The 16,097-nt window shown below is 38.8% G+C and overlaps 1 protein-coding gene across 3 annotated transcripts; it reads right to left on the reverse strand.

Annotated features, from left to right (window-relative positions):
• Positions 1-4,494: 4,494 nt before the first annotated feature.
• LOC128507366 (major histocompatibility complex class I-related gene protein-like) lies at positions 4,495-14,401 on the reverse strand. 3 transcript variants are annotated; one of them, XM_053478200.1, is made up of 7 exons: positions 14,161-14,401; positions 10,708-10,980; positions 10,339-10,629; positions 9,974-10,258; positions 9,724-9,834; positions 7,726-7,848; positions 4,495-7,343 (listed from the first exon to the last, which is right to left on the reverse strand). In XM_053478200.1, exons 1-7 carry the CDS (start codon positions 14,243-14,245, stop codon positions 7,282-7,284), a joined length of 1,230 nt encoding a protein of 409 aa, XP_053334175.1. In that variant the 5' UTR covers positions 14,246-14,401; the 3' UTR covers positions 4,495-7,281. The 3 variants fall into 3 exon arrangements, with proteins under 3 accessions (XP_053334175.1, XP_053334165.1, XP_053334183.1); XM_053478190.1 differs by having other exon boundaries at positions 9,724-9,837; XM_053478208.1 differs by having other exon boundaries at positions 4,495-7,353; positions 9,724-9,837.
• Between the last annotated feature and the right edge of the window lie 1,696 nt (positions 14,402-16,097).

Below are 16,097 nucleotides of genomic sequence, written 5' to 3' on the forward strand. Positions count from 1 at the left end.
CCAACACAAATCTGTTGCTTTTCATGCAATAATTACACAAACCTAATGAATTCCCCACAAACATAATATCAGTTTATGTTACTATTATTATTAATATGTTACTGTATTTTGCAAGGATTTGTTACATTTTTGGGAAGGTGAAAATTTTTACTTAATAGTAATTGATAAACAGCGGTGTGCTGTGGTGCACTGGGTGTTCTGGTGTCTTTCCGTCGCAGCCAGCACTGACTTCTCTCAGTGATTTCTGCTGCACGGGTTTTTTTTTCACGGGTGTGTGCAGTTACTTTAAGTTCAAGTTCAAGTTCAAGTTCAAGTAGGCTTTATTGTCATTACAACCATATACAGTTAGTACACAGTGAAACGAAACAACGTTCCTTCAGGACCAAGGTGCTACATGCAACATAAACTTACAACATAAATTAACAGAGACACTAAACTAGCTAGCCAAGAGGCCTAGTTAACTGGCTAGCAGAGACAGGACAGAGAGACCTAACATAAATTACAACATAAATTAACAATAACTAACTAGCTAAGTAACATTTTTATAGACAACATAAAGTGCACGTGCAAATGTGCAAACAAGAGCAACAACAAAGTGACAGTGCGCAACCACGACATAACAGAACATAGAATATGGTGTTGAGGTAGTGGGTAAACATAAACATTCCTTAAAACAGCAGCAGGATTTGAGGAATTAGTGCAAAAATGTAGTCCAGTAATGATCATTGTGCAAAAAGATAAACAGTGAAGCATTTACAGGTTGGTGTGTACGATAATTTGGTGGTGTAGGTCAGTGTGTCTGCACTTGTGTTGATTAGTCAGTCCAGTCCCAATATTTTGAGGTAGTTGAGTTAAGCTGTGTGATAATGTTTGTGTTTGTGTGTGTGTGAGTGTGTTTGTGTTTATCAGTCCAGTCCCTTTTTGTTGAGGAGACGGATGGCTTGTGGAAAAAAGCTGTTGCACAGTCTGGATGTGAGGCCCGAATGCTTCGGTACCTTTTTCCAGATGGCAGGAGTGTGAAGTGTATGTGAGAGGGGTGTGTCCGATCAGCCACAATGCTGGTGGCTTTGCGGATGCAGCGTGTGGTGTAGATGTCTTCAATAGAGGGGAGAGAGGCCCCGATGATCTTCTCCGCTGTCCTCACTATCCGTTGTAGGGTTTTGCGATCCGATATGGCACAATTCCCAAACCAGACAGTGATGCAGCCGCTCAGGATGCTCTCGATAGTTCCTCTATAGAAGGTGGTCAGGATCGGTGGTGGAAGCTGGGCCTTCCTCAGTCTTCTCAGAAAGAAGAGACGCTGTTGGGCTTTCTTCTGTAGGGAGCTGGTGTTGAGGGACCAGCTGAGGTCCTTCTCTAGGTGGACACCCAGGAATTTGGTGCTTTCGACGATTCCCACAGAGGAGCCGTTGATGCTCAGCGGAGAATGGTCGCCTCGTGTCCTCCTAAAGTCAACAACCATCTCCTTTGTCTTGTCAACATTTAGAGACAGGTTGTTGTCTTTACACCAGTCTGTTAGCCTCTGCACTTCCTCTCTGTACGCTGACTCGTCGTTCTTGCTAATGAGACCCACCACGGTTGTGTCATCAGCGAACTTAATGATGTGGTTCGAACTGTGTGTTGCTACACAGTCGTGAGTCAACAGTGTGAACAGCAGGGGACTGAGCACACAGCCTTGTGGGGCCCCAGTGCTCAGTGTGGTGGTGCTGGAGGTGCAGTTCCCGATCCGTACTGACTGAGGCCTACCGGTCAGAAAGTCCAGGATCCAGTTGCAGAGGGAGGTGTTCAGGCCCAACAGGTTCAGCTTCCCAATCAGTTGTTGGGGGATGATAGTGTTGAATGCTGAGCTGAAATCTATGTACAGCATTCGAACATATGTGTCCTTCTTGTCAAGGTGTGTGAGGGCAAGATGGAGTGTAGTGGAGATGGCGTCGTCCGTTGAGCGGTTAGGACGGTACGCAAATTGCAGTGGGTCCAGTGAGGAGGGCAGCAGGGTCTTTATGTGTCTCATGACGAGCCGCTCGAAGCACTTCATGATGGTGGGTGTGAGTGCAACGGGACGGTAGTCATTGAGACAGGAATATAGGAGTATTTAGAAGTTAATGAAGTATATAAGTAATATATTAATTAAATTATTATATGTATTTGTAATACTATAAATTATATTTATCCATCTTTTGATAAATGTTTTTACCGCTGTATTGGCACCTTTTATTAATAAACAAACATGTACTGTTACTTTTAACAATTTTCATTATCACAAAGCAGCTTTACACAAACAAAAGTTTGTATGAAATGTGAATGTGTATGAATTAAAATGATAAGATTTGTCCCCACGCTCCTTAAGATAACATAACTCTGGTCTTCTGGTAATTCCCAAAATTTCAAAATCTACAAAAGGGGGTAGGGCTTTTTCATATTTAGCTCTAAAGCTTTGGAATAGCCTTCCAGACAGTGTTCGGGGCTCAGACACACCTCATACTCCAGTACATCTATCCTGAATGGCAACTACGCTAATTCTCTCCATCTGTTCTGTACTTTTCTACCCATCCCGAGGCATCTGGAGATTGAACCAGCTTCAGTAGACAAAGGCCAACCCTGTGAGGATCCTGAGGCATCCAGAGAAGGACCAGCTCCAGCTGGATTCTGCTTTTTGATGGTTGAAACTACACATGCTCCTGTGCTCCCAGTGATCCAGACCCCCATCTGCCCTCTGACTCATCACTGTGCTGAACTGGACTTCATGTTAATTTAAAGAATTTCTGTTATATTGTACTTTCAGCTGCATAACACACATGGTGTTATATCATCTCTATCTGTTATCACCCAGATGAAGATGGGTTCCCTGTTGAGTCTGGTTCCTCTCAAGGTTTCTTCCTATTGCCATCTCAGGGAGTTTTTCCTTGCCACTGTCGCCGTCACCCTTGGCTTGCTCATCAGAGACATTTTATTCATCATGCATTCATCTCATTATTATCTAGACACATTTTTTTATCACACATACACAATTTATTATTATTATTATTATTATTAATTTATTTATTTATTATTTTTTTGAAATTGAAAAAAAATATATTTCTTTCATTTTTGTGAAGCTGCTTTGAGACAATGACCATTGTTTAAAGGGCTATATAAATATAATTTAATTTAATTGAATTGAATATCTTCTGGTTCTAGTGAGGACTCTCGCTGCTGCATTCTGGACTAGCTGAAGCTTGTTTATGCACGTAATTGAACAACCAGACAGTAAGGCATTACAATAGTCCAACCCAGAGGTGATAAAAGCATGAACTAGGTGAAAGAATGCTATCCTGGTAATATTATCTATTACCAGGATAGTATTCTATTACCTTTGTGCTTCAAAGGAAGGACTGGAATCTATAATTAACACCAAGGTCTTTTACCATTGCACTTGCAACAGAAAGAACATTTAAAGTTACAGTGTGATCAAAAAGCTTGATTCTAGCTGCTTGTGGTCATATGAACTTCTGTCCTATTAGGATTAAGCAGAAGGAAGTTAATTAACATTCAATCTCTTATTGAACACATTGCTCAACATTAGTTAGCTGTTTTTTTTTCATCTGGTTTTGCGAGGAGTATAACTGTGTCATCAGCATAACAATGAAAACTAATACCATGCTTACAAATTATATTGTCCACAGGAAGCGTTTAAAGAGAAAATAGCCTTAAAATTGGGCCTAAAACTGAACCCTGTGGCACTCCAAACTCCACTTGAGAACATGCAGAATAATCACCATTTAAATCTACAATCTGATAACGGTCAGTCAAATAGGATCTAAACCACGAGAGGGCCGTTCCCTTAATTCCTACTACATTTTCCAAGCTGTGAAGGAGAATACTATGATCGTAGTGTCAAAAGCAGCAATGAGTTCAGGTAGCATAGTGACGCAACCCTGATCAGAGACCAATAGGAAGGTCATTTACTATTTTTACAAGTGCCGTCTCTGTGCTGTAGTGGTTAGCACTGTCGCCTTGCTCCTCCAGGGTCAGGGTTCGATTCCTGGCCAGGCTCAATTCCCGTCTCTGTGTGCATGGAGTTTGCATGTTCTCCCCGTGCTGGGTGGGTTTCCTCCAGGTGTAGAAGGTGAGTGAGTGAGTTTTTCATCCAATAATGTAAGCCATTTGTACACATTTTAATTTATTTAAAGCAATTAATAACTATAAGATTAAGTATATAGTGTTTTCTATCCCATGATAACTATTAGCTGTGATTTGTGAAGTTGCTGCAGTTTAAGAGTTTTACAGATATTTGACGTCACCAGGTTTGTGCACATTTCGTTACTGTGTTTCTGATGCTTTTTATTTTATTTCTGCTCTGAATGAATGTTGGATTTAATTAAATGTTATTGTCAGTGCACATGTTATGGTACAAGACGGTGAAATACATTTAGCATCAGTTAGCATTTGATGTAGCATTAGAGATACTGAAAACTTTAATTTTTTTTTGAATAATAGACACATACAAAGTTGTGGATAGGTTAAGAAGTAAGTTTTATTTAAATGATACTGCAGGTACATATTGTATTAGTGTAATTATAAGTGTGGCTATTGCTATTAATTTCAGTCATAACGCAAGCCTGTAGTTTAACTGTGACTGTCTGAGTCAATCACATAATAAAAACAATGATTGAGTCAGACAGTCTTCACTCAAAATGAGAATTAAAAGTGCATTATTAAAAGCAGTAAAAATAAAAACTAAAAGATTATCAGAAATAAACACACATTGTACCACACAGGCTACGCTCACAAATAGTTATTTCTGGGATGGACATAGTAGGACAATTGATCATACAGTATATAAAATAATGAGCTTTCATCACAAGGCAAAGGAAAAACAGTTTGTTTCCAAATCCAAAGAATTTTTTAAAAAATAAAACAGATTCCTAAAGCTCTAGAGCGGTGCAGGTCTGACTCTTTAAACATCTACTCGGCTTATATCTCACCGCTGAACCATCAGGATCAATGTGATTATTGAATAATTAAACTATTTACTAACATTTAAACCTTGACAAATCTCTCAATATACATTACATAAAATTCACAAATGATTAGGTCACATGACTCGAGCTCATTATAATATCTGAGTTAGAATCTCAGCGTAAAGTGTAACGGACTCAGTAGCGATTAGCAGTAGCACCGGCTCTCAACACTTTTATCAAAGTCGTAGTTTAAAAGATGGACGTTAAACGATAGAGTTTTAATAAATTGGCATAAAATAATATTATTAAATACTTTTTTAGCACATGCATGTTCAAAGAACATAAAATTTTTGTGTTAAGAAAAATAAATGTTAAATGCGTCTTAATCCATTTAAAAATGTTTAAGATAAACTGAGTACATTGTTAAGGTTACATTAAACAGCTCTGAATAGAGATAATCACAGGTAGACGTAAAACTAGCGGGTAAATGCGCATACTGTAGGTAACAAGTGTCACAAACACCACATTACAACAGATGAGTCTATGAGGATCCTCAGTCATATAGGTGAAGTTATCTTCAAGCTGTGTCATGTCAACTGGACTTCTGTCTTTTTATGTAGAGACATTTCATTACTCATCCATATAACAGTCTGAGGGATCAGACAACTCTCCATCCTTCTCACACCTTCTCCATTCTTCACCTACCTGGCTTTCTCAGACAGATTTTACAGAGAAACCTACAGTAGAGGAACCACTGAAGTGATCAGAGGTTGTGGGAATGAATGTTAATCAGCATTGTGAGGTTGTATTCGCAATGTTTTTCCAACATCATTTTATCATTCGAACTTTCAAGGAAATTTTAACGCCATCAAACATTGTTACAGCTTATTATATCCCTGGCCCAGTGTCTGGGCTCCTGCTGTAGTGTTAATGCTGATCATCTGTGTTCAGTCTAATACAGTCAGATCCAGGTCATCTGTAGTGTAAAATAATTTAACATTAAAATATAAAGTAAAAGACTTTAACTACAAAGAACTGAGACGTGGTCATCATTCACGTCTCACTTCATGGATCTTTTGTGTAATAATGTGATAAAAGTCTTACTGTATTATCTCTAGTACACATGGTGTTACATCTGCATTATTATGTACAAAACCACACACTATTTACAAACACAACATTAAAATTAATAAATGAATAACAAAAGAAGTTTATCATGACTGAAACTGTGTGTCGACGTAAAATTTAGTGTTGAAAATTGGTAATATTTTTGGTGGCTGGAACGGATTATCTGCATTTACATTATTTCCTATGTGTAAATGTGTTTCACAATACAACATTTCACCTTAAGAACTCTGGAATGGATTAAACACTGAGGTCCCGCTGTATGTCGTTTTTATAGGCACAAATATTCTTTTCATCATTTAATGTTGTTTGTTTATTAATGTTTAAATTATGTTTGTAAATAATGAATAGTTCTGTAAATAAACAACATTTTTTATAATTCAACCACAGCTTGTGTGGTCAAGTATTTTGGGGGGAGGAGGGGTCTGACGATTTACAACTAACGGTTGAGGAACAGTTTTTTTTTTTTTTAACAAAATATAAGCTTAAATAATTTAAATTGGAGCCTCAAAGCCCTTTTGCACTCCAGCATGTAGGTGAAGCCACAAAGTCTAATAAAAAAATCAAAACCTCTTCTATAAATTGAGAACGAAACACAAATTGTATAAAGAAGTCGTCTTTTATAATCATTAAAGCTGTCAGTATTTATTATTTAACTAAATCCTTTGTTTTCATCGCGTCTCCGCTGAGAGGATTTGAGTTAACAGCACGAAAAATACTGAATTCTGATTGGCTAATCGCTGTTATTTATATATTATTGATAGATGATCAAATGTAGAGAGTTTTGATATTACATTTTCATGACAGATATTACATAATACACAGCATTATTAGTGGATGATGGGGATCGTGGTTTTACAGAGGGGATGGGTTTTGTCTTTTTTTTTTTAAGGGGGGGGGGCATGCCCCTGCATCCCCCCTCAAATTGAGTCCTGTATATAACACCATGTGTACTAAATATAATACAGTACCTGTGTATAACAGCACTGTATATATAATATAAATCACTGATAGTTATAGTAGCAGCGCTGAAGCTAAGTGCTGATGTTGTAAAGACTTTCACGTCTGGTAAAATTAATTTGATATTTCAGCTTATTATACAGTGACGGTGTGTGTAGTGACTCCACAGGGTTCTTCATGTTCTGTGAGTTAACAGCTTCGAGAGACAGGAAACACTCTGAAAGCTTAAGGTGCTTGAAATGATTAAGGCCATTATTTACAGAATCCTGAAAAGTGTAGAATCAGGACCACACGTCTCATCAGGTCTGAGATCTTCATCTTCATGCAGCTGTAAAGAACAAGAGAAACATTACTGAACTGAGCAGAGATAAAACTCACCCAAATAAAATCACATCATTTAATTACTGTGGAATAGAGCTTTTAATAAAAATTACTTTAAAAAGTATATAATATCTGATATGTTGCAGTTTTCATTAAAGGAGACGCTTATGTAACATGTATGGATCTTCTCTGCAGGTTCTAGTTAAAATGTTGGGCTGCAGGCGTCTTATTGTCATCAGAAAAGAAAAATGAAGGAGAGAGAGAGAACGAGACCAGACCGAATAACTCACAGCGTAAACATCTCTGAAGACCTTCACATGTACAGCTACAGCTGTGAGAGTCAGTGTAACAGTAACACATTAAAATAGGAGACTGTTACCTGAATTGATTGCATTTGCAGTCTTTTTCATGGATTTATTATCGCATCCATTCGCATTTTCATTCAGGTCTCCACTCGTGTGTCCATTGGCATTTTTATACGCGCGTTTTTCACCTGGAAATGCTGGAGAAATAAAATGATTATTAAGGCATATGTTTTAGATACTTTATATTTATAGATAGATAGTTAGAAACTTGAGTAAAACTTCTGGGAAACACTAAACACAATCTAAAACATAGTTGCAAGCAACGATGACGGGCCCAAGCTCCGGCGCCACCCGGACGCATCAGACAGACGGAAGGTAAAGAGTGACTGTGCACTTAAAGGGGAATGCCTAAAGGATAAAAGAGACCGTTTAGATCTAATGAAACATTATAACAATGTCCACTAATGGTAAAAGAGACTCAGCATCTGAACTCAGCATGTCTGTACTGTGTGTGACGTTATTAGCCACTTTTCAGCATTAGTCATCGCCATGGCTAAACCGCTTGAGATATCAGAAACACCACTGCAGTTTTGTATCCTCGGTGTTTTGAGATTATATGGGTTGGTTTTGGTGGAGATGATGAAGGTGCAGGTGCTTGGGGCAGTCATTGTTTTTGCAGGATGTGTCAAGGTGTGTGTACGATGGTTAGTGTGTGTGTGTGTGTGTGTGTGTGTGTGTGTGTGTGAGATGGATGTGTAGTGTGTGTCTGTTTGTAAGGTGTGTGCAGGATGTGTAGTGTTTGTGTGTGTGGTGTTTATATTTATTATTTCTCTATATGTCTAAATTGTAAACATGAAGCCATATTAAAAGAGTCCTAGTGGACATAGTTCAGTACTGCAGGAGTCAGGCCAAAACCAGGTCTAGGCAATGGGGAGATTCATTTACCAATTCACTGTGAGCCGTTTGAGCTCCACAAAAGTATGAAAATGAGCAAACTTACTCACAACTAGTTGTTTTATCGAAGTAAAATGTTTTGAAACATTCCGACTTTCCACTGTTAAGATATAAGAACAGTAATTTTCTTCTCTCATGTCATTAATTTATTGATTTATTGAATTTATTGATTGATTCTTTACAGGTTCACATCAGCCATGTCTTTATTATTTTTCCTGATTTTGAATCAAATTAGCTGAAAATGAGTCCCAAAATATTACAGCTTTCAACAGTAAACACTTCCTGCCACTCACCCACCCAACCCACTAATCCACCCACTCGCCCACCCCCTCGCCCCCTCATCCAGAAATGGCTTTATAACCTTTACCAGACTGATAGATCTCAATTACTTTTGTTCTCATTTGTTCCTGAATTTCTTTGGATCTTGGCATGATGTCTAGCTTTTGAGGTGCTTTTGGTCTACTTCTCTGTGTCAGATAGCTCCTATTTAAGTGATTTCTTGATTGAAACAGGTGTGGCAGTAATCAGGCCTGGGGGTGACTACAAAAATTAAACTCAGGTGTGATAAACCACAGTTAAGTTATTTTTTAACAAGGGGGGCAATCACTTTTTCACACAGGGCCATGTAGATTTGGAGTTTTTTTTCTCCCTTAATAACGTAAACCTTCATTTAAAAACTGCATTTTGTGTTCAATTATGTTATCTTTGACTAATAGTTAAATGTATTTGATGAGCAGAAACATTTAAGTGTGACAAACATGCAAAAGAATAAGAAATCGTAGTTTTTCTCATCACTGTAAATGTATACCGGGTTTTATAAGTATACATGCAAGTGTGTAGAAGCTAGAGGCAAGATGTTCTAGGGGGCGCTGTGTTTCACTCCCAGGGCCGGGCCACACTGACGTCCTAATGGCTGCAGATTTTGATGAGTTTGTGAATATGTTAAGACCACCAAAAGTGCCCGGATAATTGAAAAAAAAAAAATTAGTATGAGGTCATACTAACACAATAAATGTTACAGTGTGTTATGTAAAAGTCTATCAGTTATAGATGTATATGTAAAGACCATGAAGCTAAAACCAGGTACAAAGCTTGTGTGATTATTTATGTCTACTCACCAATAATCCCTTTCCTTTTCAGGATAATTATGACCACAGCAACCACAGCAACCACAACCAACACAAGCCCAACTGCAATCACTGCCCATATTATCCCGCTTGAGGCTGGGGCTGCTGAACAAAAGCATGGTAACTGATTATTACATTATTAAATACATTTTACTTTGTACTGCTGTTGAATTTATTTTTATATTGTAACAAATTGTAAATAAAACAAAAAGGCTCATTAGTCATACACTCCTTACTGTACCTCCATTTATAATTATAGGTTCTTCAAGAGTGCTGTGGGTCACATAACAATCGTAAAGATTTTTGTCGTTCTCCTCGATGTCCGTGCTCTTCCTCAGCTGGTAGGTACCGTCACCATTAGGTCTGATTCCTGAAGATGTTACCAGATGTTCAGGTAGGGATGTGCGGAGCTTCCTCACCTGCAGCTGCACATCTGGAGGGTAGAACCCTGTGGCCAGGCAGGTCAGGGTCAACTTCCTGCGGTCGATTGCTGATTTCTTTATTAACCGATGCACCTCTGGGGGAGCTGAAACAGAATACTTAAATTAAGTTAATTTTGCTTCTAATTTGATCAAAGTGACTTGAGTAACATCCTTCACTACTCACAGTGTTTTCTCAGCTCTTCCTTTCCATAGTCCATGAACTTGGTGAGCCAGTCCACACACTCTTTCTCCAGGTAGCCCTTGGTGTACTGGTTAAGGATGGCCACCTCATCCCATTTCCTTTTGGTCGGCTCAGCAGCCGGGACTGGAGCAATCCACCTCGAGTTTACATCATCAAAGGAGAGGAACTCAGTGCCGTCATAACTGTACTCATCAACTCCATTAAGAAATTTAATATTCCCATTTGTATCTTCATTAACCACACAGCCGTGTCTCCACTGAAGAACATGAAGATCTGAAAAGGAGACAGAACAGTAAAGATAAAAATCATAAAGAACCATTAAGGAATAAATCACAAAAAGAGTGAACTAACCAGTCTTATTGTGTCTCATTCGATCAATCAGGATGTCCACGTTGACCTTAAACCACTGCTCTTTACTCTTGCGGGACTGAGTTCCTTTCTCCCAGTAGTCCTGTGTCATCTTCTCTTTCATCCATTTCTGTTTAGGAACCTTAACCTGAGTCTCACTGCTGTAGTAGTCGAGTTCTCGGTCATCCAGCATTCCCAGTGCAGTGAACTCATAGACTCCAGGAAGATCCAGAGGTTTAGAGAGAGCCGTGTAGGTGTAAAACAGAGAGTGCACATCTGGAGGAGATGAAAAAGGTGGTTATTATTACTTTAAACTAAATCAGTGCATTATTAGTCAGTATAATATTTCACACTGTACAGTACAAAGAGCTCTAACATCATGCAGGTTTATGTGTCCTGGAATAAAGTCTATTTTATGGAAGTACATTAGTGCCAAAATTCACCACAATGAAATTTGTTGAACTGACGTGTTGAATTACATGAACTGAACAAAAAAATAGTTGCAATAAAAATTGTAGAATTTTTCTGCATTGCAGTTTAATCTGAATGGAAAAAAATCCTTACAGCATTTACAATGCTTGAAATTGATTTATTGTGGTTGTATATTTCAAATGAAAATGCAATTCAAGCATTTAAATTTCAATGCATTACTAACATGCTGCAAGGTAACTGGGCCCGGTTTCTCGATAGCGCACACTCTTCGCGCACTAAGAACACTCTTAAGATATGTCTTACGTAAAGTGATAACTTTTCTGAGTGTATTTCTCGAACTGTCCCTTAGGAGTCTTCTTAAGTCGCTGCCTCTTACATCCTACGTTACAAGGCGCTTTCTACAGTGAAGGTCTTGAATTAGCCGACATCGGTTGCTCAGGAATCGATTTTTGACTCCTTTTGCTTGACAACGTTAAGAAAGATGCCACTTTCTATGCAAATTAAACTTTGCACTAAATTCTTTTAATAGCGTTTTTTTCAACATGGGTTAACTGATCAATAGCATGAAATAAAAGACAAATATATAAATTAAATCACCAAACTGTCGCGAAAAATTTTTATGTAACCTGTAGTGGCGGTGAAACGAACCGAGTATACAATCATAGTTGATTGACAAATAGCTGACAACACTCTTCACCAGCTTCAGAAACAATGTGAAGCATATCAGTGGTTGGGCACTTATGGAATAAATACGATGAGATGACAGAGTAGAGGTAAGCAGGGTTCATCATGATTCACCCCAAATTTTTGCGCAGTGATTACGTTTTCATCTTTCCCCGTGAAAAATTAAACATTTAATTTTTGGCGGTCCTTGCGGGCGGAAGCTTCCGGACCTTGCAGAACTTCACGGAACGTCGGCGAGTAATCGCGGCAGCTTACAGTGCCTAACATCGCATCTCACTGTAAGTCATGAGGTGACATGGGGGTATTAGGCACCGTGAGCCGTATGAGTGCCTGCCCGACGTTCCGCGATCACAGCGAGTCAAACTACGCAGTTTCGCGCGGTGGACATAAGTACGGTTCATCATGATTCACCACGAGTTTTTGCCACCGTGAGTATATTTCCAGGTTTCCGCGTGAAAAATTAAACGTTAAAAAAAATAATAAATTAAAAATAATAATAATAATAAAAAAAAATTAAACATTTCTTTTTTTGGCGGTCCTCGCAGAAGATTGCGGACCTTGCAGAACTTCGTAGAACACCAGCGGAACGTCGGCGGGCCATCGCGGCGACTCACGGTGCCTAATACCGCATCTCACCGCGAGTCAAACTGCATAGGGGAGATAGGACATTACATCACTCAGAAAAATGAACAGATGCGGGGTTTGAAACTCCGTAGGTTATTTTCTCATTTAACTAAATCAAATTTAAATCAAACAAAAAGCAGTGAGCAGCTGGACTTTGGGACGTAGAGCCTAGGTATGACGCGTTGGCCTGGCAAGTGCTGGTCTGAGCAGGTCAAGAAGCTCCATAATCTGTTTTCTTGGAAGGTGAAACCTTTTTTTTTTTTTTTTTTTTTTTTTTAATAGCGACCTCAGAGAAAATATGAAAGGGGCTGAAGTTTTGTCTAAAGGAAAAATGTACATAAACCACACGGCTCCGCGGACGGCGCCGTCTTTAGTTTAGCACAACAACACTGGGGCCAGGGGTAGTTCAGTGGTTAAGGCATTGGACTACGGTTCGGAAGATCCCACGTTCAAACCCCACAACCACAAAGTTGCCACTGTTGGGCCTTTGAGCAAGGCCCTTAACCCTCAACAATTCCATTATTAATATGACTTTGATAACGTGCCATAACGTTATCGCTGATTTATAAAGACTGCTGCTCAGTGGCGGCCACTAGCATCTTGAGCTGAAACTACGCTAAAAGTTAGTTAAGAACATGTGACTTAACTAAGAGATACTTAGCGTTTCGGGAATCGCGCCATAACGTTAAGAGAGAGGTTAAGGTACAACTTAGGAACTACTTAGCGATAAGAAGCTTTCGAGAAACTGGGCCCTGTGAGCCCCTACTGAGCACAGGGGAACGAAAAACCGTCGACCTTGCACTTGCAGTCTTGTGTGGAAGTCGGGATGCGTTTTCTTATAGCCTCACCCCCGTGGGGTGACATTGTTAGCGTTTTTAATCCCTGAAATAGAAAAGAGGGCGAATTTCATGCGCCTTTAACACGAAACTCATCATAAAATGCAATGTATTGTTTTTTTAAATTACTAGATTACACTACCCAATGATTTATTTATGCTATTTTATCAAGGGAATATATATATTTTTAATATTTAATAAAAATAAAAAAAGAGCACTACCAGTGCTGATTCCTTTCACAAGCAGTTTGGGTTTAATCAGATAGATGTGAAGCCTAGTGAATTGACATCATGCGGATAAAATGCTAATCAGCTTATTATTATTATTATTATGATGAATATCTTGAGACTGTATTTGACGGGACTCTATTCTGACATTATGGATTTGCTGAAAAGACATGTTTGAGAAGAAATATCAGATAAAATTCCGCCAGTGTTACTGCTGACGTTTTTCCCAAACAAGGAAACACATCCTGATGGATAGAATTATCAGTCAGGCTTTATTTTAAATACAGGTCATCCTGACTTACAAACATTCGAGTTACGAGTTTCCGCAGATACGAACGGACCGCGGTTCTACAAACAAATCACCAGTAGCTCACGTGCACTGTACAAAAACACACTGCAGTGCATCAGATACCAACATTTACAATCATTAACATGTCGTCCGGTATACTGTGTGTGTGTGTGTGTGTGTGTGTGTCCGTGAGTCCGGTCCGTCATGATTTCCCGCGGGTCTTGGCGCTGTGATTATTATTAATAATCACACACACACACACACACACACACACACACACACTGAGTGCTGTTCTGTAGTTTCTGTAACTTTGTACTCAGTTATAAATCTTTATAAAGTTACATTTCGGTTTGTATAAACTCACCTCCTGAAGCGGGTCCGACACACCCGAGTGTGAGGAACACACACACCACACACACCGTCTTCATCATCATCATCTTAACGTTCATCAGCTGTTACCATGGTAACCACCGATCAGCGGTCACACCCAGGAGTGATTGATGTTCAGATCAGAGGAATGTGTCGGATCCTTTGTTCTTGTCGCGGCCTCGTGAAGCGGGAGGGAGCGGAGGGTTTATAACAGCTGTTAACGGAAGTGTAGTCCAGTGCGGAAGGTGCATTGTGGGTAATGCAGCCCAGCGCGAATGTGGGATGTAAGCTGGTACACAGAGCCTGAGTGTGTTTTAGATGGATTTAAGTGCAGGACATGAGCGTCGCTAGGCCACTTATAGGAGGCTGTAGTTCTCAACCCCTCCAAAAATCCTCCATGAACGTCACACACATCGCTGATCACCCACGTCCCCTTTAAAGTTGATATGAAAGCGGCGACAGACTTCGGCTCGTCAGACAGACCGCATTCAGTGTGCTCGGTTTAACTGCACAACAGTGTGATATAGAGAGTAATAAATAGTGTATTGTATATAATTTATATATTAAAAAGATGCTTTGTTTAATTACATTAAAACAATGTTTGTCTATATTAATGAATTTAAATAAATAGCCCAGTAGCGAATTTTATAAATTGTTTATCGCTGAACTTTCCCCCTTTTTTTATTTATTAAAAGTCTTTATAGAATCCATTAAAAATGAATGCCTCCCCACTTCTATGACCCAAGGAATAACAGTCCTAATTCCTAAACCAAACAAGGACAAATTATTTTTAGATAATTGGCGCCCAATTTGCTTACTTAACAATGATTATAAAATCTTAGCTCTCATATTGGCCAGAAGATTACGGTCTGTTTTGGACTCCATCATAGATGAAACACAATCAGGCTTCATGAACAAAAGGCATATAGGAAATAACATTAGGCTCATTTTAGATATTTTAGATTATCCAGAAATGGTAGAGGAGGGTGGGCTCATGCTGTTTGTAGATTTCTACAAAGCATTTGACACCGTTAAAGATCCATTCATTTGACAGTCTCTTAAAAAATTCGGATTTGGTGTTTTTTTCCCCTCAGCTATTAAAAGTCTATATAACAATAGTAATAGCTCAATTAGACTAACAGGTGGTATGTCTCTAGAGGCATCCTACGAGGTTGCCCGGCTTCACCTTACCTCTTTCTACTGGTAGCCCAGCTTTTGTCTGATCATATTAAATCAAGTGAAATAAACGGCATCAATATATTGGGTAAAGAGCTTATTATATCTCAACTGGCGGACGATACCACTCTCTTTCTTAGAGATGAAAATCAAGTCTCTGTTGCAATAAATACTATAGAAATTTTTTTTTCATGGCTTCTGGCTTAAGGCTGAATATCAATAAGTGTAAAATCATATCCATTAAGGACTGCACGATATCGTCCATTTGTAGTATTCCAGTTAAAAATGAACTTGTTCACGTAGGTATCACAATTACCAAGGACCAACAAAAAAGGACTTCATATAACTTCGACCCTATTATTCAAAGAACAAAAAAAAAGCTGCACCAATGGCTGTTACGGGATCTCTCACTTAGAGGAAGATTCCTACTGTCTAAGGCAGAAGGTTTATCACGGTTAACTTATCCAGCAATATCTCTATATGTGGACAAAAAACATATTACTGAGATTAACAAGCTACTCTTTATCTTTTTGTGGAGAAATAGAACTCATCATGTGAAGAAATCTGTTCTAACAAATAACTATGAAAAGGGTGGATTAAACTTTATTGAATTCTGTACTCTTAATAATACTTTTAAAGTAAATTGGTTAAAACATTTCTTTAAAAACCCTAACTCTATTTGGAATGTCATACCCTGTCATATTCTGTCAAAACTGGCTGGGTTGAGCTTTTTCTTAACATGCAATTACAATATTG

The sequence above is a fragment of the Clarias gariepinus genome, chromosome 2 (assembly GCF_024256425.1).
Source record: "Clarias gariepinus isolate MV-2021 ecotype Netherlands chromosome 2, CGAR_prim_01v2, whole genome shotgun sequence".
Lineage (NCBI taxonomy): Eukaryota > Metazoa > Chordata > Actinopteri > Siluriformes > Clariidae > Clarias > Clarias gariepinus.

What these genes read in the sequence shown, in the direction of transcription:
- LOC128507366 (XM_053478190.1), bottom strand. Translation starts at nt 14,245, where the DNA reads ATGAACGTTAAGATGATGATGATGAAGACGGTGTGTGTGGTGTGTGTG. An exon ending in ACCTATAATTATAAATGGAG is followed by an intron (nt 9,838 to 9,973) that starts GTACAGTAAGGA and finishes GCTTTTGTTCAG; the next exon opens with CAGCCCCAGCCTCAAGCGGG. An exon ending in GAAAAGGAAAGGGATTATTG is followed by an intron (nt 7,849 to 9,723) that starts GTGAGTAGACAT and finishes TTATTTCTCCAG; the next exon opens with CATTTCCAGGTGAAAAACGC.